This window comes from Mixophyes fleayi, chromosome 11 (assembly GCF_038048845.1).
Source record: "Mixophyes fleayi isolate aMixFle1 chromosome 11, aMixFle1.hap1, whole genome shotgun sequence".
In the NCBI taxonomy this organism is placed as follows: Eukaryota; Metazoa; Chordata; class Amphibia; order Anura; family Limnodynastidae; genus Mixophyes; species Mixophyes fleayi.
Window position 1 is genome coordinate 77,876,749 of NC_134412.1, and position 24,414 is coordinate 77,901,162.

The 24,414-nt window shown below is 42.2% G+C and overlaps 2 protein-coding genes across 2 annotated transcripts in view; one reads left to right on the forward strand and one right to left on the reverse strand.

The window, feature by feature from the left end:
• The window catches only part of ATAD3A (ATPase family AAA domain containing 3A), a 49,307-nt gene extending 28,190 nt beyond the window's left edge, over positions 1-21,117 (forward strand). The window contains exons 13-16 of the mRNA XM_075189793.1: positions 1,038-1,108; positions 7,130-7,297; positions 7,806-7,914; positions 20,529-21,117. Of these exons, the coding sequence (XP_075045894.1) occupies positions 1,038-1,108; positions 7,130-7,297; positions 7,806-7,914; positions 20,529-20,708 (528 nt within the window). The 3' untranslated portion in view covers positions 20,709-21,117. The remainder of the gene's footprint in view (positions 1-1,037; positions 1,109-7,129; positions 7,298-7,805; positions 7,915-20,528) is intronic.
• The window catches only part of TMEM240 (transmembrane protein 240), an 85,471-nt gene continuing 76,425 nt past the window's right edge, over positions 15,369-24,414 (reverse strand). Inside the window, exon 4 of the mRNA XM_075189796.1 lies at positions 15,369-15,483. Within this exon, the coding sequence (XP_075045897.1) occupies positions 15,428-15,483 (56 nt within the window). The 3' untranslated portion in view covers positions 15,369-15,427. The remainder of the gene's footprint in view (positions 15,484-24,414) is intronic.

The following is a 24,414-nucleotide window of genomic DNA, read 5'->3' on the forward strand; positions in this document are numbered from 1 at the left end:
CAACTTTTCCTAAATACATTTGCTTTCTTTCTGGCTTATACCTGTGCTTTACAGGCATGTATTTATGTATGAGGCACATGTCTGACACATCTGCTCTCTGCATACAGTTGTATCCAGTACATAGAGCGCAGCATGGCTGTGTGGTATCCAAGGGTAACAAAATGAACAGCGGTGTAATGTACTTATATAATCAGACAAAAGGGTACTGGTGTGATCAAGCAATGTATTGATTAAACGTTGCAGGAAGACATCCTAAAACTACATTAAAGTGATGGCGGACATGCCCTTTTTATATATAGGCCTCTCCCATCTGTGTCATGACTTCTGGAGACACTTTGCGGCTAATTGAATCCCCCCTTTAGACTAAGAACACTCGGTGCACACACACTATTTGTTTACACATAGCAGCCGGTGTGAATGGGGAGTTCTTGGCACACTAGCGCCAATCTGCTCCCAAAATACAATATGAGCATTGCCAGTAGGATCAGTGTTCATATGACAAGACTTTACTCTTATTTGCTTGCAAATAACAGGCAGCGTAAGCATGTCGGTAGACATAAACCTAAGGATCACCCCTTAAAAGTAACTTGTTGAAGTTGAGCGTGATGTATGTGACCATATTGACCTTACTCCTTGGTTTATAATCTTACCTTTTACTTTGCACAAAATTCCCACTTAGAAATACCTTGAAAATTAATCTGTTGGCCTACGTGTGTTCTTATCCTGCTTTATTGGGAATCCACTCTTTCAGAAACCAATAGACCTCGATAATGTTTCTGCGACTGATCTAGTTTACTTGTCCTATAAATTCGCTTATAGCTGCACACTAAAGGTATGAATGCAGAACGAATGCAGGGCCTACTGCAGGTCCAGCTCGGTTACAATACAGAGGTCGGCAGTAGACTCGGACCAATCCAGTCTCAGGTGTCATTCAGTATAAGTCTCTAGTCTGGCTGTTGTACAAGACCGGATTGCAGGATTCACTGTAATAAAGACGGATGTGATTGGACAGCTGCCTCTTCTGTTTTATTTTTCAGGAGAAAATCAGTGAAGATCTGAGAGCAACGCTAAATGCTTTTCTCTACCGGACCGGAGAACAGAGTAACAAGTGAGTCTTATCTTCCTGCTGTGCCACAATTTGTATTTATTTTGTTTTCTAACCAGTTTTAAAGGACGTTGAGAAGACCATCACAGGATTTCAGTCCCTGTACCGAAATATTGTCCTAAGGCTCAAGGATGTAATTCATTTTTATGATTGTATCTGAAGCCTTAAGGAGTTAGGGATCATAGGTATAATGTGTACAATCAATCCTGACATTTCAGATACATTATCAAAGTATGCTATCACACATCAGGTCCTGATATCACTACCCTGTGCTGTTGGGACCCTGCTCCTTCCACTATTTCTCTGTGGCTTCCTGCCTGCCCCCGCCACCCCCCCCCCCCCCTCTCACCTTCTGCCTGCCTCCGTTTCTCCCCCCCCCCCCCCTCGCTTTCTGCCTGCCTCCGTTCCCCCCCTCCTCGCTTTCTGCCTGCCTCCGTTTCTACCCCCCTCTCGCTTTCTGCCTGCCTCCGTTCCCCCCCCCCTCCTCCCTTTCTGCCTGCCTCCGTTTATACCTCGCTTTCTGCCTGCCTCCGTTTCCCCCCCCCCCTCCTCCCTTTCTGCCTGCCTCCGTTTATACCTCGCTTTCTGCCTGCCTCCGTTTCCCCCCCCCCCTCCTCGCTTTCTGCCTGCCTCCGTTTCTTCCCCCCCTCGCTTTCTGCCTGCCTCCGTTTCTTTCCCCCCCCCTCGCTTTCTGCCTGCCTCCGTTTCTTTCCCCCCCCCTCGCTTTCTGCCTGCCTCCGTTTCTTTCCCCCCCTCTCTTTCTGCCTGCCTCCGTTTCTTTCCCCCCCTCGCTTCCTCCCCGCTTCCTGCCTGCCTCTGTAGATGAAGGTTAATTACAATAGGTTACTCAGACCCCAGTCACAGATCTTAATAAAATGTTATATTGGCAAAGGGGTCGTGATGTATCATTTTCACATGAAATTACCTTGGTCTCTGTGAGGCGTCTGCACTAACCACTATGTTGATAAGGAAATAAGGGGTACATTTGCAGCTACCCATTACTCCGATGATGTAAGAATGGTGCCATCTTTGTCTTAGAAATGAGTAATGTCTCGCTGACCTCACTAGTTCCTCGTGACTTTGGAGGCTGAGTATTTTTAAACTCCAAAAATTGCTGCCTCCATTGTACTCCACTATGCAAGCAGATATTTGAGATGAAGTTATCATCGTGGGGGAATATGTTTCCTGTGCATAGCTGACTTCCTGTTAAATGACTCTTCAGCCATCAGCTCTTAAAAGGACTGTAAACGTTAAAAAATAAACAAACAAACCATAGGTCAATGTATGTGCTAGATATAGTTTGATGCTACCACATCATACAGTGGGGTTTGTCAGATACCCCTTTGCCTGCTCTCTGTCATATTTCAAGTCCATTCCAGGCGTAGCCAAGTTCCCCCCCCCCCCCCCGCACTACTTCCTCACAGCACTGGGATCATGAGTTTGACTCTTGACCATTGCCTTATCTATGTGGAGTTTGTATGTTCTCCACGTGCTCGCGTGGGCTTCCTCTGGGTGCTCCAGTTTCCTCACACACTCCAAAAACATACAAGGGGGTTAATTGGCTGCTATCAAAATTGACCCTAGTCTGTCTCCCTGACCAATTGGGCAGGGACTGATTCGAGGTCTTCATAAAGCGCTACAGAATTTGTGGCGCTATATAAATAATGATGATACTGTTCCCCAATTACCCGGTTATGTCATACATATTCCTTTCCGCAAGGCCACACCCCTAAGATATTGTATTATCCAGGTCTGAGAGGAGTTAAAGGGGTTATTAAGAAGAGAAACGTAATGGCACCTCTACAGAGTATCTTTATACACATTTACATATAAGTATCCCTTATTTACATTAGACAAATGCAAAAGGTAAAAATGTTCGAGTTAGAGTCCCCTTAATAGAAAATGGCTAATGGGAATGAACAAAAGTTTGTATTCAGCGGCATAGCCAACATAAATACAATGTCCATGTTCCATCAAGGAATGGCAACTTTTACATGCCTATTTGTAAGTGTTACTAGTAATCTTATAGAAGGCAAATTGTATTTATTTGCAGCATTAATGGACATTGTTTAGTATAGAGCTGTAACCACTTATGCTTTTTTTTTTTTATACATTAAATGGTTAACTGAAAGCTCCAGAAGAGTCCTGTCTCTGCCTGTGGAGTAGATTAATGTCTTATCATTAAGTCTTTTTGTTCCATAATGAGTAATGTTAATGGTCCAGCCTGTAAAAATGACATGCATTCTGTGCATAAATACTCTGGGATTTGATATACACAGGGCACATAAAAAACTGTTCGGTCTAGTTCTGCTGCTTATATTGGTCTGGAGGTCACAGCGATGATGCGAAATAACTAAATATTCCCCATAAATAATACTAAATAGCATTAAACGTGCATGCACTGTCCTGTATACCTATTGCAGATGGTATAACCCCCTCACTGTCTGGTATTGCAGAGCGGTTTCAGTCTAGCGTAGCACACCACAGCCTGGGGATAGGCAGCTACTGGTTGGGCAACGTCTTGGAAACCGTAATTCTATGATAAGTAGACTCGTCTTGCTCTATTTTGAGGTGGAAAATATGCCATTTTCATAAATTATTATTTTTTCTTTGAGGTGTATCAGTGACGTGCACACACAGGGTAGAGGCAGCCATTTTCACTAAAAACTAGTGACATCGCTAATATGCCTATAGGGGTATTCTGCAAAAAGGAGGAATAAACATTTTGCCACATTTTGTCTTCAGGATGGTCCTCCTTCTTATTAGATATTCTATAAGTTTTTATCGCTGTCTTTTCAAATTGAACATTTAAAACATGGATATTATAGCAAACGGTTCATGGTCCACTGTAGCAATTACACTATTCAAATATTTCATGCTAATAAAGAGAGCACAATTGCTGCATGTTTTCAAACAATTTTTTTTACAGTCCCCCTGTTTTTATTTTTTAACTGCTCTTTTGTCTGACTCTACATGCATGTCTTTGCAAATTTTGGGTGTAAAAATCCAAATTTTCTGCACCCACATTTAATTTGATGCCCTGTTCGCTGATGTGGAGAATGGCACCACTTTGAAAATGTAGCCTGGCGTGTGGAAGATCTGCCCTCACTTGCCACTAGACATCCCAAGAGGAACAATGGCCATGACCTATGTAGTGCTGAGAGCCGCTTCACCAGAATTCCACAGTGAAAGTGACCGTCTGGTGCCACATTCAGTAACTTCTGACCCTGCTCGGCTCCGCTGTCGGCTCACTTGCTGTGCCAAGTTCAGCTATCAGTAGGGACTCCATACTTCATTGTGACTTCTATTGCAAGCAAGCGCCCTTGTATTAATAAATACTAATGAGCGGATGGTGAACATCCTGGGTTTAGAGAGTTACCATGTTAGTTTTCTATGGAATATATAGCCAGCTCCCTGCCGTTCCAATCTCTGAATCCCTATGACTCTGCCCATCTAGTGCCATATGACTCTGCATTGAAGAACTGTAGCTGAAGCCAGGAATGCTGTGTAGACTTGTGCAATTTTCCTTCAGTTCAGTAATCCTACAGTAAGGTGGGTACCATGAGACAATAAGATGACTGGAAGGCTGGGTTATGGCATTAATGAGCTATGGCGCCCTTTCAAGCCATCTACTATATTATACACACTACACATCTACCATTACACCCTATCCCATGTCATACAAAATACTGCAGGATTTTGTTAATACACAGGACTAATAAAAAGCTCACCCCTTCCAAAACTATTGCCGCAGCTACATTGGCTGGACCGTGAATAGGATATTAGTGACATGGTAAGGTTAATCTTATCTCCTCTAGGCTCTATATATAGAGATATATTCTCACTAGGCACAGTAAAAACAGGTCAGGTGTATATTTGTCCTTACTATAAATTTAAAAGGGTTTTCCACTTTAAGATTTTAACTAAATCCCCTCCCTATGTTATAGCTTTTTTAGGGTTCCTGCCCGGTACCCTTACCAACCACTGTACTTAGCGGGCTCCTAGTGCTCGCCTATAGTGGGACCTTTGACAGTCACCCTCATTGCTTTTTGGCTCTATGTGTAGCAGGAGAAATAAGATGAAGCAGACGACTTGCATTTAGAATTGCTGGTTCTCCAATGGGCATCATGCTTTTATTAACGACGCCACATTTGATCTCTGGCTGGAGTCTAGAGTCCAGCAGCCGAGAAGGCAGTCGACAGAGGTCAAGGCTATATGTAAGAACAAATTAGAGGTAATGATGGTGGTCCCAGGGGAGAGACGTTCATTTAAAAAAATAATAATAAAAAAGTCAGGAGGTTTGCTTAAACTGAAAAAACATTTATCTAATCTAAGTAAATATCCTTCTGTTTTGATAAGTAACTTACTAACCAGTGTCTTACCACTGAAGAATGCTGCAATTCAAATATAGAATTTCTATGCTAAATTCCCAAAGGTTAGGACAATAACAATGAACTTCCAGCTGATTTATAAAGGTTTCTTTTGGGGGTTTTTCATTTAAGATTTAATCTTTGCTAATGCTGGATTTAAAATGAGCTTTTCATTGGTATTATTCTGCTGTTAATGACCCTGATAGAGAATGTTGAAGGACTGAAAGTGCTACCCTGCAATATTGTTAAGCAATGAGGAAAATTCATCTTCTTTTGTTGGAGTGTTGTAAAGTCTTGAGTTTTCCATGCTTCCCAATAGGAAGCACAAAGTGGTGTCGATTTAGCATGGAGGAAGCACAATTGAATGTGATTTGTAATGAAATGACCGGTGCCTAAATAATATCTCTTTCCAAGTCCTCTTATGGCAACTAAAGCAAATCTGTCTGCCCCCTGTACATGTAAGCAACTTTTCATTGTGAGAGTGATTGTAGAAATCTGCATATTTGAAGAGAGTATTTCCATTATACAATTTCCTTTGCACAGTACTGCTCACTTTCAGTGATGTCAACTTGGCTTAGATTACTGATGTAAACCAATGTAAAATACCCATGTAATACTTCCACGGTCATGAATTGTTGCTTTTAAAATCTAACATTCCGTTGATAGAACCAAACTCTTTTACAATTACAGCAGTTTTAATTGCAGAGACGAGCTTGGGTTGTGGATCCATCTAGAGGTCGATGCTGACCAGCGATTGGCTGCTTGGTCTGACTGTTGGGCAGCTAGTTGTCAAACATGGCCATACACTTGTGTGGCCAAGTCTAAATGATTTGGCGTTCAGGATGAATGGCTGGAAGTGATGGGTCACTTAAAGGGTACAATGCGGTCATCAGCCAACCAGAGTTACTATCTGCCCCAATAGACATCTGATAGGTCCCTGTTCCTAATCAATATTTGATTGCAGTCATTGTAGGCCCATAGAAGTATGGAAATGTTTGACGTGTGGGGGCATTATTAGGAGAAATATAGTGGTTTTTATATGGATGCTTCTTATATGGAGGACTTTACACTTTTCTTGGGTTTAGTAAAACACTGAAGTTACATTATACATAATTAAAGCAGCAACTCCATAAAAAAGAATGGGACAGACTAATACAAAAAGCTTTGTAATTAACCTTTTTCTTTTTGTTTTTATTCAGACTGCTATTTTTGATTTATAATTATGCAGAGTTTCCACAGTGTCAAGGCAACCACAGTCACTTGAAAAATAATGTAGAGAGCAGATAGGCTTTAGAGCTCCCCTCTGAGCTCTGTCTGCACTGTAAACCCCCCCCCCCCCCCCCCCCACACGCAATCACATGACGTGCACATGTGTGTCCGGCAGCCATACTGGTCTCGCATCAAAATGGATTTTGAAGAGGAGATAATGATTTGTAACGCCTAAGAAAAGGACTGTGTGGTTGGATGGATTAAAGATATTTAAATAGCTGTTTAAGGGGGGCGGGCTGTGGAATTGCTGTTTTTAAGTTGCCACTCATGAGCATTATTGTGAATCTGATTTGGACACCTATGTAACATGACCTTGGTAACCAATCCTGTACAGTGAGAATCTGTTTTCTGTCATGTAATCAGCTTTTTGTATTTCTTTTTTCAGGTTTATGTTGGTGTTGGCCAGTAATCAGCCCGAACAGTTTGACTGGGCTATCAATGACCGAATAGATGAGATTGTCAACTTTGCCCTCCCTGGGCTGGAGGAACGAGAGCGCCTGGTCAGGCTTTATTTTGATAAATTTGTCTTGCAACCAGCAAGTGAAGGCAAGCAGTAAGTGTCCACCACAAAGCTGAATCCTGAGTAACAAAAAAGAAAAGGTTGAAGTTCACCTTTCAACTTTCTTTTTATGACCACTGTTTCAGAGAATGCGGTTTATACTTTTATCTGTGCTAGGACACGCTGAAGTATAACTGATTGTGTTCTATATAAGATGATGACATAAATGGAGTGATTAGTCAAGGCATTGGGGGGGTTCGTGTATAAATGTGTTTTATGGCTATTGTCCGTTCTCTGTAGGCTGCAAATTCAGACGGCAAAATTCATGTATTTGAATAGGTCTGTGATGTAGCACTGCACTCAAATGGAGCAAATGGCATCATTTAGTCAGTCTGTAACTAATCTCCTGCAATGTTTAGCTTGTACTCTCCAGTTGCCAAGCTTAGAAGCCCTCTTCCATGGCTGTATACTTTCTCCCATGCAGAGGAAACTGTACTATTAGCTCAGTGTTTAGTTCATATCGCTGAGCCGGTAACCATCTCATTTATGTTATTTTCTTTAGGCGTTTGAAAGTTGCCCAATTTGACTATGGGAAGAAGTGCTCGGAGCTGGCAGAACTTACCAAGGGCATGTCTGGCCGAGAGATCTCCAAACTGGGTGTTGCCTGGCAGGTAAGCTCGCCAAGTAACAAAAGTATTTGATGGCAAAGAAGAACCATTCTTGCCCGCCTGGTCTCCCACTGTAGTACAATTTGTTTTATTTTCTTTGTTTGAATTGTGTGTTTGGCATGATCGTCTGTTTTGTTATGTTTTCTTAACTTCTAAATCTTTCACAGTAGCTTTATGTATATCCCATTATTCTGCTTTATACTTTAACTATATGAGTGCCCACAGACTCTTCCTGGGACACTCTAAGGATGGTTTGCAGCATTTTAGACACATAGAATACGTAAAATCCGCACATGTTCTGTGTGTAAGACATAAACACAGCCCGATCTCTGTTTTATTGTTAATATTAGATTAACCGAAGTCAAAGTATAATCTTTTCTGCACAAAGTAAATGGCTTTGGGATTAAGTGCAAGGGAAACAAGTATTGAAACAATGAAGTTGACCTAGAGACTTCCTTCATTGTCCTGTAGGATACATGACTCTAGAAGACATATAGGAAGTCTTGTAGGGAGTTCTATATAGGTCTCATCCTTTAGATCCACACCTCACTGCTTATGCTATGATCCACGTTCGCAAAACACGAATGTAGAAGGATTCAGAAAGAAAGACAATGTGAAGGGGGTTCCTATTATCTTGAGGAAATCCATTTTTTTTATTCATGCTAATTGAATTGTTGTTTTCATAGTAAACCTGTTAACTTGCTTGTTTATGTGACAGCAGTGCATGGAGTGTTTATAATTAATGTCCACCGTGCTCTCTCATTAGCTGGTTGCTGTATTAGGAAGGAGGTGCTTCTCTAACGGAGCAGGCAGGGTTTGAGTGCCAGCTTTGTCAACTTGCTTTGCATAGATTGGTGAACACATGGGCAGGGCCAATAGTATTATAGTAACTTACATGACTCAATTCTCGACTTTTTGTATGAGGGAAGTAGGGTACACACCTGTGTGATTATGGTGCAGATTGCACGAATCCCGACTATTTGGTCAGTGTGTGTACTCTTCCACGATCATGTTCTTAGTACCAAAACGCATCATATCTGTTGATTTTGGTTTTAGAAACTTCCTAAAAATCCCGATCAGCGATGGAACAAATGTGGAAGTGTGTACGCACTCACGACTAGCAGTGTAGGCAGATGTATGTAGACTGTGTACAGCCACTATTATTTCAGCAGATGTTCAGGAGAGATGAAGATCACAGATCTGAAGGCACGTTGTGTAGGTGTGTATGTATGAATCGGGACTTTCATTCGTTGGTGAAATTATTTCAGAAATTGTATCTGAAGTAAGATTGCATATGTGTGTTCCCAGCTTAATACTGTTCTACTTAACAGAGCTGGAATGTCAGTGGAATGGTTGGGTTAATACTAAGCAATGTATTTTGACCTTAATGGTTCATATCTGAGCATCTGCATTTTTGGTCCTTTTAAGAATCTTGACGCCTGTGGAAAAACGTTTGCTGGGAACATTCTTCTCTATGGCAAGATTCTATACAAGGGGCCTTGCGAATGTCACCCTAATTAGAATCTATTTGCGGCTACCCTCCAGCTTTTCCCATTATCGTGTGTTCCGTGCGCCTTGTAGAAAAATGCAGAACAAAATTATGGTATTAAAAGGCATAGGGAGCACAAAACGACGCCGCGTCGCCCGATTGAGCGCAGGCAGCTCAGCTTCTGTGACAAATTGCAGAAAATGACTGCAGAGCAGTGTTTCAAGACCATTATCTCCGCTGGGTGGAGAACTATTTGCATTATCGAGGGCCGTAGAGCAGGAGGCCTCGATGCTACCTCATTGAACGGAAGCATTTACATTGACTGTCTCCCCACAGGCTGCTTTTGCCTTTTGTCAGGCTTTCCTTTTATTGTGAAAAGTAGCTTTCTTTCTTTCTTGTTTTATCGTAGATTGCTGCAGATGTGCGGAGTCCTACTCGGGGCTGCAGCTGCAGAGTTAAGAGGCTTTTTAATGGGGCTTCTGGGGAGAGGACGTCTGACGCTCTGTTGCTATGGGCAGTAAACAGGCTTCAAATGAACTCGTAACACTGCTTTTTCTAGTGTATTCCTGTTTTGATACAAACTGATTTACATGATGGTCTATTGCGTGGTTTAAATAGTTTCTTTTGCGGTGGAGAAGAGTGGGTTTATTTTTTATGTATTTTGTATATAAGAATTTAATAGTACATGGTCAAAATTCTGTTAATATTAGATTGGCAAAGAAGGTATAGAACAGGCCTGTCCAACCTGCGGCTCTCCAGATGTTGTGAAACCACAAGTCCCAGCATGCCCTTCCATCTATCAACAGGTTGTCTACTGGCAAAGCATGCTGGGACTTGTAGTTTCACAACATCTGGAGGGCCGCAGGTTGGACAGGCCTGGTATAGAATATTCTCAGAAATTGCCATAGGCTTAGGAGAAATTCACATGAAATAACATGTGAAGCTGACGGTTGTTTAGGAAGAAAATATGTTTATTTTTTTATCTTTCTTCTTTTGTCTAATGAGGGCTGGCTTAGCAGGTGTCCTTTAGTTGCATGCGTCTCGTAGCGTTTTAGACCAGAGGTGATCTGGTCAGATCTCCTAATCAGTGGGACACAAGGATGTGGAATCTAGTTGGTTACACGGAGTCAAGAGCAGGTCTCGTCTGTTTTCTATGATCCAAGAGAAGGCGCTAAGAAGCGTTAACTAGGCAACTATAAAATGTGTGTAGCTCTGCCTTCTAGCCTCCTGAGTTCCATTCTGCCATGTTCCTATGTGGACAGATACTGGGTCAAACTTGGACCCCGATATTCCAGGTTAACCTTTACATATTTAATGATCAACTATGGCTCTAATGTATTTTTTGGTGGTTTTCTTGGGCCTCTGTTCCAAAATACAAATCCTATTTAGTCTGTCTACTTCTACAAGCTCTACCGTCCTATCTCTATGTAATCAGGATTGCCAATGTTTAGTAAATCTTTTTCCTGGCTGTGTTTTTTTTTTTTTATCAAAGCCAACATTTTTACCAACCCATTGTGTAAGCTTGTGTTAAGGAGATACTTGCCATCACTAGGTTTCTGTAACATGCTTCTCCGGGTAAGATGGCGATCCAATATAAAATACTTCTACTAACCTCTAAAGGCCGTAACAAACTGCACCAATATATATCTCTTCACTTGTCTGAAAGTCTCTCCCAACTCGATTCCTCTGGCCGTTACTATAATCTGCCCCTCTCGTCCTCACTCGTCACTTGCTCTTATTCCTCGACTTTCCATGGTCTTCACCCACTCTGGATATACAACAAGACTTTTCTCCTAGTCTCCAAACCATCAATGATTCCCTGAAAACTCCTCTTCAGGCAAGTTTATTAAACTCCTGAACCATCTTCACGTCTGTAATCTATTCTACCCGATTACCACCACACTACACCGTCCTTTCAATACTTACCTTTATTCTCTTTTGTAACCAACAGTGCCGTGTGACTGGATCATATAGCCCCAATAGGCACTTTAACCATCTGGTCCTCTTACTGCTTTATAACCTCGTTAGACTGCTTCGTTTGTTCCCAATTGTAAAGCGCTACAGAATAGGCTGGCGCTATATAAAATAAAGTTGATAATGTAAAAGATTGGACAATCAAAGTAGTCGCATGTTCAGCTGGCTCCCATAGCCACCGTGTGTTGTGAGTGGGGTGGGTGTCTTTTGTGGGCATGGAGGCTCTGCTAGCTTGAGGGCATCATTAGCTTAAAACAAATCCCTGCAGTACCCAGCTGTATGGGTTAATTTGCCCTAATCCATATGCGGACCATGTTGTTTCTAATATTGGTTATACCAAAAATTAAAACGCAACATGTGAGAATTTGTTTTCCTTGGAGCAGGGGTAGGCAATCTGCAGCTCTCCAGGTGTTGTGAAACTACAAGTCCCAGCATGCTTTGCCAGTAGATAACCAGCAGATAGGTGGCAAGGCATGCTGGGATTTGTAGTTTCACAACACCTGGAGAGTTAAAATGGATTGCTGCATGTATATGGTACTGGATGCTGCAGTACTGTGTACAGCTTAGGGAATTAAGGAGCACATGGTTACCTACGTATCCCTCCGAGAGAGCAGTCTTCTCCTGATAAATGCATGAACTTTGTCACTATGACCTCTCGTCCTCCTCCCTCTCCCAGTCTCGGCTGAGAAGGTAACCTTGTTAAAGGGTATCTGGCCTCCCAGCTTCGCTGAAGAGTTGCATCGTCAGCCAAGTCTGCGGAAATGGGTTAACGCGTCCGCAGGGGGAGATTTTTGAAGTAGAGAAAAAAAAAGATGAATATGAATGAGGTGGGAAGCTGGTTTTTAGTACGCCAGCAGCTCGCTCGGCAGGGACCGCCGAATGCTCGCTCCCTCTCTTTCTCCGTCATCCTTTCTCATCTCCCTTCCTGTTCACCACCACCACCACCTCCTTCTCTGGCAGGCAGGGAACCCGCAGCTCAGCTATTTTTAGAAAGTCATTCAGAAAAGCAGCCAAGCGCAAAGGATGGCAGTATTCAGCGGCTAGATGCAGGGGTTTGGTGACGACTCATGAGGGATAAACACTTTATTGGTATTAAGCTCGGGTGGCGATGTTGGAAGACACTGCAGCTTTTAACAGAAATCCATTAATGGAATTGTTAACTCATTTGCTGCTGGTGGGGGGGCGGCAATATTCCATCTGCCTTTTCTTCCCCCTGTTATTGCTACACTTTACCCTGTCTGAGCCACATGGTTTAATTCAAGGGCATAGTGCTGTGCCAAATAACAGAGAATAACCTTGATGATCAACTAATAATAGTATACTTTGCTTAACTAAAAGATGCCAAGGTGAAAATCTACAATGTATAGTGTAATAATGATGGCTGCTATAACATCTAAACCTGCTACTGTCTGTCCATCATGTAAACAAGTGTTTTAGGTTTCTTTCCTTCCTTCCTCCCTTCTTTCCTTCCTTCCTTCTTTCCTTCCCCCCTCCCGCCCTTTGCGCCTGCCTTTTCCCCTCCCGCCCTCTGCGCCTGCCTTTTCCCCTCCCGCCCCCTGCGCCTGCCTTTTCCCCTCCCGCCCCCTGCGCCTGCCTTTTCCCCTCCCGCCCCCTGCGCCTGCCTTTTCCCCTCCCGCCCCCTGCGCCTGCCTTTTCCCCTCCCGCCCCCTGCGCCTGCCTTTTCCCCTCCCGCCCCCTGCGCCTGCCTTTTCCCCTCCCGCCCTCAGCTCCTTCCATCATTTATTTGAAATAGGTGACCGTAATACCAAGGTGTGTTTGCCTTCAATTACTATTAGGGCTCGTCCACGCAAGCAGATTACTCACGTAATGTGATTATACCGATAGGTAAATACTGGGCTCTGTATTCTGTTCACATGGAGCCGGTGTTACTAGTTACAAGGAGTATCTCAAGTTGTTTTTTTGTTTTTTTACTCCTTATTTCTGGTTGTGATGAACTGAGTTCATTTTTATTTATTTTTTTTGTTGTAAAATTCTCTTTAAAACAAGATTGAAAAGCAGCAAGAGGGCCCTGCTCGTCCGCTTACAATCTATTGAAAAATATGAGGTCAGGTGCCACCTATTGTATATTGGCCCGATTGTGGTGTTAAAGTGCTTAGAGAGGGATATGTGACCCAATCACACGGCAATTTTGGTCTGGACAAAAGTATGTTGCAAAAGAAAATAAATGTTAGTGTTGTGTTAACTGTAGTGAGGTGTTGTTGTGGTTTTTTTTGTTGTTTTTTTTTTTATGCATTTATAAATACGCTCACATGCGTATTGGCTTTTGTAGTAATATTACAATCAAATGCTGCTTAATATGTACAACTACAGAGGACTATAACTACACTTGGGTAAACCAGTGGGAGGTTTCATTCTGATCTATACATTCCACTGAAAACGGGGACTGTTTGGAGGGAAAGGGATAGTGTTCTTTTTGCCCAAAAGAAGGGACCATGGGATTGTGCCGCACAGATAGATGCAGTGAGATTATTAGAGACAAATGGTACAATACGACACCGAGGTTACTAGATCGGCCACGTCACTCCAGTCACGCACGAATTACACATGCTACATGACTGCACTGCAATTGCCTCACATACGTATTTCATGTTCTCCCCATGCCCTATTTCCCTTCTGCTCCACTCTGCTGTTTTTAAATTGGCTCTTGGGGGGCAATTCAATTCCCCCCCGAAGTAGTGCAGCATTATTACCGTTAATACGGTAAATTTAACCCAGATTTCTGCTCGCGGCTCCATGAGTTGCAAGCAAAAACCAGCGTTAAAGATTACCGTATTAATGGTGGTGATGCGCGCTACTGGCGTAATATCGGTAATAGTGCGCAGACAATTGAATCCCCCCCCTTCCTTGGAGTCCTATTATAATAGGCACTGTTGAGCACTGCAACCAGCAGGTGTTAGACCACTGACCACCAGTCTGACCAGTCCAGCAGTGGCTCAGCGGCCAGGCATAGAAACAATATGTATGTGCAGGCCAGCCTGCAAGTGGGCAATAACCTCCAGAGTCTTTATAACTGATATAAGTGTGTGCAATAAACTCCAATATGTTTGTCCAGGTGCACACTTGCTCCTGTTTAGCTGGATTTGCTCTGAATTGTCTATGCTGTGAAAACATTAATAGGTTCCTCCAGTTACATCTCTCCACCTCTTACTAAGCAATGTAAATGTCCTTTTAAATAGGAAATTATTTTCACTTTTGACTATTATTTGCTAATTGAGCATTTCCTCAGCATACTTTCCAGTACATACTACAGGCAGGAAAATGTAATGACGCTAAATGCCATGGGTGGTGCAACAAATACCAATGTACTATAGCCCATGACACCCACAGACCTTTTTGCTTTCAGAAGCCTTGTAGTGCTACAACCTTGGGTTCAAGTCTGCAATCTTTGAGTCTGTATGTTCCCCCTCCCCGTCCTTAAGGATTTTCTCCAGGCCCTCCCACCCACGCTCTAAATGCTATTGGTAGGGTAATTTGATTGTAACTAAAATTGGCCTGGTGTGTGTCTGTGCCTGGTAAGGAAAATTAGATTGCAAGCTCCACTGGGGCAGCGACCAATGTGTCTAAATAAATTGATTTTTGATTGAACGGTGCCCCTTTATAAATCATGGATGATATTAGGCTGATGAGAGGGAATATCCGGTTAGTGTGTAACAGCACATGTGGTATTTGAACCACGCTATTTAATAAGCCTTTTCCTGGAATTCATAACCATGCTTTGATTATATCCCATTTTTAAGCACCACAGCTGTCCAGCAGCTCATTAGGAGATCTGCATCAAAATAAAGGACCACGTCTTAATGGCCTCCAGCTGCATTGCAAATTCTGTTACATTCTAAATAAAAAAAAAAAAACCCCATGCAATTAAGTCTATATAATACATGCCTTCAGCTTTTCTTGTTGTCATTTGTAAATGTTTAATGGCAATTAATTTTTAATTGCGCTATTAATAATTGAGTTTCAAAAACAGGGCTTATGTTGTGCATTGAATAGTTCTGGTGAATCTTCTGCACAGAATGTTCAGATGTCTTCGTTTTAGTCAGGTGCCCAGAATAATCCTGGTCCTGGGTCATTCGTACGCATTGGTATACCTATAACAGAGGCAGCAACCAATTTGCAGGGTGAACCAATATTCCTGAGAATGTAATTATTCCCTATGAACCATTAACTTCTCTGAGGCAACCATTTTTGGGGTCTGAATCAGTATTCATATTTAACCTATCCCATTCGTTACTGGTTCCTAGTAAGTAAGTTTTTGGTTCACAAAATGGCTGCCTTCCCTGTGTGTAACTGACGTGGGCATCCCTGGCAGATTAGCTCATTTTAAATACACATATACAGGAAAATTATCACAAAACAGGGTTAATATGTGTTTGTCAGAGGTTGACGAAATAAATCTGGAGCCAGCCTATGAAATATAGCAGCCAGCGGGTTCTGTCATGGAGCATGGGAAGACGTTAAATCCATTGATCCATAGAAATGACTTCAAAATGGTAGCCCCCAGCAGCAATTTGTTTTAATGCATTGGCTACCTGACTCCTGAGAGATTTTTTTTTCCCTCAGCCTTGTTTATGTGCTTCTTTAAAAAAAAACATGTTTTTAATCCAATTTTAAGTACATTTTTAAACTGTTTAGGTCATCCAGTGGGTAAAGCTTTGAATCAAAAGCTGTCCTTTAAATAGAATTCTAGAGAAGTCTATTATACACTGAATAGATGAATGATTTGCTGAGTCAGATGTATCTGATAAGGGTGGCTGGCGGGAAATAGCAGAGTCCACAGTTTGCTCTGTCCCAGAGGCCCCTGCGTCTGTCCGTCTCCCTATAGAAGGGGCTTCTGTCTCCTCTGTATGTGTCTCCTTGTTCTGATGACCTTCAGCTGGGGATGAGAGGAGGGAGAGCGCTCCCATTCCAGTTAATCTACATTACACAGCCGCTGCACTGGAAAATCCCTCAAGGAAGCAGTTTTTGGGGAGGAGGAGGGACGGGCCTTTCACCTGCCAGCTGCGGGAGTCAAACTGCTTACACTGAATTGCTGCCGAACATAAATACTCCCAACTTCCCCGGCATTCATGAATAGAAATGGGGCTTCATTAACATGAGCATGTGTGCACTTTTACTGCCTGCACCATTTCTGTTTCAGCAGTTAACCCTTTCACCATTACAGGCTACCAAAAGAAGCATCCTAAACTAGATAGCTGAGTCGGCGCTGGCTACTGGTTAGAGCACATTTCAGCCAGATTTAGCAGTCTGTGACTCCACAGTTGCAATTGTGGCGGGACAGAGGGTTCTTTTTTTGTTTGTTTGTTTTTGTATTTTTTATTGTATAGTTATAATTTTGCTATGGAGTTATAGAACTAGAGCAGAGATGCATCATGAATTCTAGCCAATATTTAGCCTATTAATTTCGTCTCTATTCTTGACCCTGATGAACCATTGTCGTCCCCCCTAAATCTCTGTGTTTCACTCCATTAAAGTCATCAGTCATGACTGACTGAGGTATCGGTCGTAAGACCATACATGCCCACTCTCCTGGAATATCTGCTAGGTCTCCCAGACTCCCGGGAGAGCAGGCCATGCTCCTGCATCCTGCCTACTTCCTAGTGAAGTGGGCAGGATGGCAGTCTCCATGATGTGATTAGTGTAATTTTTTTCCCCAGCACCTCCACTGGGCCAACATGACTAGATTCGCCACGCCCGCCCCCATCCGTCCGCCATCTTCACCTCCCCTCCTGGTATCTACCCTAAGGGAACAAATTGTAAATATTTGGTAAGTATATGTAAGACTGATTATTCGTGCAGGCAGCCATTTTGTAGGCTGAACAGTGTGTAGGTGATGGGTGCATCCTATTACTAGGTCTGATATTGTTGGGTGAGGGAAATAAAGAATTATTCAAGAGAGCATTGGTTCATGAAGGTCAAGAATTGGGTCATTTTCCACAGCTCTGTCTTTACTCCCAATTTCCCAAAACTAAACTGCAGGTTTGAAAAAGTGGAGATGTTGCCTATAGCAACCAATCAGATTCTAGCTGTCATTTTGTAGACTGTACTAAATAAATAACTAGAATCTGATTGGTTGCTATAGGTAACATCTCCACTTTTTCAAACCCGCAGTTTAGTAAATATACCCCTTTGTTTAATTCATCTGTCTTATCTGCAGTTCACCAATCTCAGTTGATGTGGGTTATAGAACATTTTATACTCTATAGTTTTATTAAATAAGCCTATTTCTCCTTCAGATAAGAGTTTTTTGTTTTTCTTTTGCTGTAGTGTTGGTGAAGGAGGGGGGGGGGGAAGCCCTGTAAATTGACACACATCACACTGATACACTACAATGGATGCAAACACCTATTTTCAGCTTGGAATGGCCCGTCACTTCATTTCCACATCATCAGTGCCCCAAAGCTGAATTCACACAGGCTAGAGGAAGGGGAGACAAGCAATGGGCACATGTAGAACGAAACAGGGCAGGTTGCAAGTAGGAGTAGACTTGGACGTTAGTTTGATGTGACATTATAATTGGAGTTCTCTTTCCTTCTTACTATCTGCAGTTTCCAGGCTTCCACTGCAAAATGGTGCTCGTTTTATAGATGTTTAGGTTCTGCACAGTTCAGTTGTAAATATTTAAAGATATAGGGGTTGATTTAAGACCCCTCACAAATTTTGCCCACTAACTGGCATCTCTTATTGGCGCTATTCGCAGCGATAAGAAATATAGTAACGGAGCAGTTTATCCATTAACTGAAGCCGAGGGCAGCTGGTTCAATAAGCTGCTGTACTGGCAAATGGTAAAAACTGTTCTCTAGCTGCTGACCGCAGCAGCGAGCGTGTATTACGGAGTCCTGTCCAAGGGGTAAATGCATCAAGCCGAGAGTTTTCCGGCGGGTTTGGAAAGTGGAGATGTTGCCTATAGCAACCAATCAGATTCTAGCTGTCATTTTGTAGAATGTACTAAATAAATGATCACTAGAATCTGATTGGTTTTTTAAACCCGCCGGAAAACTCTCAGCTTGATACATTTACCCACAGGTCTGCTTCCTCCACGTGTGCGGCCATCAGACCACGCATGCGCGCAAGTGTTGAACGGAGCGGAAGAGCATCCAGTCTGTTGGGGTGGGATCACAAGAGCCCTCTCCAGCTAGACTTTTACTATAGCCATATGAAGATGACGTTCCCTAACGGCGCCCAGCTCCGAAAAGCTAAGCTTTTCAGAGCTTGGTAAATTGGACAAGGCTGCAGTTCCCATAGAGGATAAGGGGACAGTGGTACTGAGGGATAATTTAGTGAATGTCGTTACACTGTTGTTAAATAGTCCAAATACTAGCCTTTGTCTTATTCATGTGCAATCGTTTGTTTCTGCAGGATTTAAGGCAGAATAATGTTTGATAAATTAGGCCCTTTATAATGGTAAATAGTATTTGCTTTGTTAAGCCCCGTTAATAGCACAACTTTACTTTTTTTTGGATAGTTTTCTCTCAGTAAAATGCGACATGCATTCTACTATTACTAATCATCTGGTGACAAGAAGGACATATGTTGCAAATGTTTACAGAAAATTGAAACCGCTTTGTAAATATGCTCCTTATCCTAAATCTGCAGTCCCACGTAGAAGATTTTTATTTTTTTTCCAATCATGCATCAGTCCTTTTTCTGCAGTGTCTTCCCACAAACCATTATTTCCTTTTCAAAAGTTTTCTGGTTGGCAAGCAAAAATAGCAGCCAAACACAGGCAGTCTGTGACACATGCTCACAGCATGTCATGTGGTGGCAGGGGGGAGGGAGAGGATGTCTGTGTATGCAGATCTCAGACGGGTGTTCCAAAGCCTCTCTGTTCACTACATCATGTGCCGTGTGACTGTGGTTGCCATGGTAGCCATAAATTATTTGGGAAATTGGTTAATACCAACATACCTCTTGTAGCCTGCCACAGTAATTTATGTTACAGAAAAAATAATTTTGTTTTCATGGGATTGCTGCTTTATTGCTACTGTATTGAGTCACAACTTTGTTTGGTCTGGAATGGACTGTGCCGTGCCACACTTTTTAGTTGTATGTTAAACATTGGCATTGGTGTTTGAACCAGAATGATTCATCAGACATTACTACTGTGTCACTGCCTGTGACACAGCAATTTGCTTGATGAAGTGAGAGGAGATTTATAGATGTGATCTGCTTAGTTATGGCTTTCTCTGATTGGTTTTTCAGCAAGTGTGGTACGGTCGGATACTAATTAAGGGGCTATATATCTCTTGCTGGATGTTAATGATTGAGGTTTTTGCTGTTATTTAAGGGTAGTTTTTCCTGCTGTGTCATGTGAATAAGTTGCAAATGGCTGTGAATCTTTTCTTTCAGGGTTTATTATAATAAAATAGATTTTTCAGAAAACACGAGTTCTGTGATTTTTAGTATTTTGAGATCCAGGGAGATATATTACACTTTTCAAATGTACCTGCCATGGATAGACATAGAGGTATATTTACTAAACTGTGGGTTTGAAAAAGTGGAGATGTTGCCTATAGCAACCAATCAGATTCTAGCTGTCATTTTGTAGAATGAACTAAATAAATGATAACTAGAATCTGATTGGTTGCTATAGGCAACATCTTCACTTTTTCAAACCCGCAGTTTAGTAAATATACCCCTATAGTGTTTGTGTGCTGTAACCTGTAATGAGTATTAGTTTCAACATTTGTGAGTAACATCAGCCCCATTTTCCTTTTGGAAATTGTGGATGGTGCTAAATATTCATCAAGAGGTGACTGCCGGGCTGTAAAATTCTTCCCCTCATTTTGTCTGACAGCGTTTTCCAGGGAGTAATGTACAAAGTGTATCCTCCCCAGCCCACAGGACAGCACCCACCAACAGCTAATTTGCATTGTACTATAAACAAATGGAGACGCTGGGCTGAGAAGAGCATGTTTTAGTTTTTTGGTTTGCTTTGTTCTCTAGAATGATGTCTGTGTGGAAAAACTGTACATATTAATGCACTTTAATTGGTTTATTTAAGCAACTGCTTTTTATGTACTAAAATTGGCAATACTTGGTGACTGTGACCTACATCTATGGGTGTAGTGTCCTGTTCTGTCCTTTTGTGCTGCTGTGATCTTCTGTGTCTAATGGTTCTTTCTGTCTATCTCAGGCTGCAGCGTACGCCTCAGAAGATGGCATTCTGACAGAAACCATGATCGATGCCCGCGTGGCCGACGCTGTTCGGCAGCACCAACAGAAAATGGAATGGCTGAAGGCAGAGGGCAAGGAAGAGGGCAAAGAGCCAGGGAAAAGCCCTCTGCAGCACCTTCTAGAGGGAACCCCTGTATGAAGCACACAGGAAACGATGTAGGTTACCACCAATCTGCCTCAACATTCTATTAACAAGTGAGATCGGCCAATGGCTGCAGGCGACACCGCCAACGGTTTTGCCTGTTCCTCATTGGTGAGGACGAAGTGGTGTAATGGCAACCTCCCGCCAGCAGGGGGCTCCAAGAAACGCAGCTCTTGCACTCAGGAGACGGCTTCGTCATCTTCACCATTCATTCCCTATTGAACTCGTTTGTCTTTTTTTTATATTTGTTTTAGGGTACCCCTGCTTCATAATATATTATGAACATGTGATACATTGTTTTAAATCTGAACGAAGCTGCTGCTTTTACAGCGATTTCTGGTTGAATGTAGAGAATAACCTAAAAGAACGTCCATCAAAAATTCATCTATAAAGAAGATTAATGTATTGTGCAGTGTTTCTCTTTATTAATCCCAAGTGTCGTTTTTCTTCTTTTGTACTGGTTTACAGGACTGTGATTAAAAGCCTATTAGGCCCAAAATATACTCGATAATAAAACGTGAAGAGATGCAATTGTAACATTCACAAATACATTGAAATCTCTTCACATGTAATGTAAAAATCTATGAAATGACCCAGTTGAATATATCCTAGCATGTGACGTTACACCCCAGAGAAGAGGCCATATAATAGTCACGCAGTGACTTTCATATTTGGTTACTCCTGTAAAATACAACTTTTCATCCCAGTATAATAAGAAGCGGGGAAGCTTTGTGGAGCTAAACAATATACACTATATAAACTAAACTGTTCAAGTGCTTGACCATTACAACAACAGGGACTGTAATGATATATAGTATACATATACTTTAATATGAAGTTGGTCCCCCTTTTGCAGCGATAACAGCCTCCACTCTTCTTGGCAGGCTTTCCACAAGATGCTGGAGTGTTTCTGTGGGAATTTGTGCCCATTCATTCTGTAGAGCATTTATGAGGTCAGGCACTGATGTTGAACGAGAATGCCTGGATCGCAATCTCTGTTCCAGTTCATCCCAAAGGTGTTCGATGGGGTTGAGGTTGGGACTCAGTACGGGCCAGTCATGTTCTTCCACACCGAACTCCTCAAACCATGTCTTTGTAGTCCTTGCTTTGTGCACTTGGGCACAGAAAAGGGCCTTTTCCAAACTGTTGCCACAAAGTTGGAAGCATAGCATTGCCCAACATGACTTTGTATGCTGAAGCATTAAGATTGCCCTTCACTGCAGATAAGGCCAACCCCTGAAAAACTACTCTAAACCATTATCCCTCCTCCAAACCCAGACTCTCCCATCTGACTGCCAAACAGAGAAGCGTGATTCGTCACTCCACATATCATGTTTCCACTGCTCCACAGTCCAGTGTCAGTGTGCTTTACACCACTCCATCCAACGCTTGGCATTGGTCTTGTTGATGTGAGGCTTATATGCAACTGCTCGGCCATGAAAACCCATTCCATTAAGCTCCCACCGCACAGTTTTTGTGCTTACATTAATGCCAGTGGAAGTTCGGAACTCTTCAGCTATAGAATCGGCAGACGTTGGACTTGTACGCACCATCCGCCTTAGCAGTAGTTGACCCCGCTCTGTGATTTTATGTGATATTCTGCTTGGTGGCTGAGTTGCTGTTGTTCCTAAATGCTTCCACTTTGTAATAATATCACTTACAGTTGACCATGGAATATCCAGCAGGGATGAAATGTCATGAACCATCTTATTGCAAAGGTGGCATCCTATCACAGTATCACACTTGAAGTCACTGAGCTCTTCAGAACGACTCTCTTCGTATCACAAATGTTTCAAATGGAGACTGCATGGCTAAGTGCTTGATTTTATACACCTCTGGCAACGGGTCTGATTGAAACACCTCAATTCAATAATTAACAGGTGCGGCTAAGTACTTTTGTCCATATAGTGTATATCTGTCATCTACCTCACTGCAAGCTACTGACTTTTTATCAGACATTCTATTTTGAGCTACAGTGTTCTACAGTGTCCTGCAATAGGCATTTTGACAAGGAAATCAGATTTGCAAAGTAAGAAGGAAAAATGCCCACCCCTCCATAATAAGTCAATATACATACTCCATCAACTGATGATATGAGATGTTGATTGACAGACTGTAAATATGGACAGATGATGGCTGGATCTGATGGTTGTGTCTTTGGAGATATGATGGGGTTTTTTTCTCCAATATCTGTGTATTTGGGAAAACCTACTAGTTCCAAATTACATGTGACCAGGATCTACAGTTCATTGTCATGTGCTGATTGATTAAAACCATTCAGTGAGGGACATTAACCTGGTGTCTTTCATTTTTCCAAGTTGAAAAAAAGGTTTGAAAAAGTAAAAGGGTAAAAAAAAAAGAAAAATATAAATTTGTGTTCCTTGACGTTGCCTCAGGCGGCAGAGTAACGGGAGATGATGAGGGTGGTATTTGCAGAGAATCTTACATGCTGAATGCCACGGTTTTGGAGTTTGAAGATGATGTATGTTTATCTGATGCCAATCTTCTCCGATCACAGTGCCAGTCGCACACAGACTGTCTCTGCCGCCTCTGACGGGTTGTACGGTGCTGTGCCTTATGTGCAACTACTGGTACATTGTACTGGGTGTGTTTATGATTGCACTGTTTACCAGGTATGTCTAATGTTGGTATATTATTGGGCATATCTACTGCTGGTATATTCTAGAGCAGATTTAATGCTGGCCATTTCTACTCCTGGCATACAACTGCTCTATAACTGTAGGTATAGTGCTGGGCATATCTATGGTACACTGCTTGGTGTCACTATTAATGGCATATTACTAGGCCTCTTATGTTGGCATAGTACTGGTATGTCTACTACTTGCCCATTACTCTTGCACCATATTACTGGGCATTACTGCCCTTACAGGGATATTACTTTGCGTATCTACTGTGACCGTACTGCTGGGCACTGCTGCTATTGGGCATAATAGGGATTTGTACCGTTGGTACTGTACATTAATAGACATTACTAATGTGCATATCACTTGCCATTACTACTGCTGAAGTATTATGGGCATATTAGTGGGTACTACTATTGACGTAATTATAGGTTATGTTGCTATATATCACAATTGCTGGGCATATAACTTGGCATGTAAATACTGTTTCTTATATCTTGTGTACATGCCACGATTGTCAGGTCCGCATTGTATACCAGTGACAGTAATTGTTTTGTCTCAGAGAGCAGAAAGGCCAAATCGCCCCTGGGAACAAGATGCAAGAACATCTGTGAGAATACTGCAAACACAGATTATTGATCCTCTGCCTGCACACATCTGCTAGTCTCCTGGGCAGCTGTGTGAACTGTGGGTCAGACATAAGCACCTTAAAATAGCACATGCAGGGTTTTGCCTAATTTAAACCTTGCTTTGTAGCCAATAGAGGGTCACCATCACAGTTGTGTGTAATTCATATTTATGCTGTGTTAATATCTGGGATAAACGTCTTTCATTGTCAGTGTGAATTGGGTTCTGCCCCCTACCACATCTATACATCGGTCTCCTGCCACACTGCTCCGTTTAGCCTAATTTATGCTGTAAATAAATAGTGTAAGTGATGGGAATTGTACATGTGCCACTTTTTGTGTTTTTAAACAGTGCCTAGAACTGCATTTTTTTCCACTTTGCAAAAGAGTATCTGGAATGCAGGAAATCTATAGAGCAAGACTGAAAATCCCCCA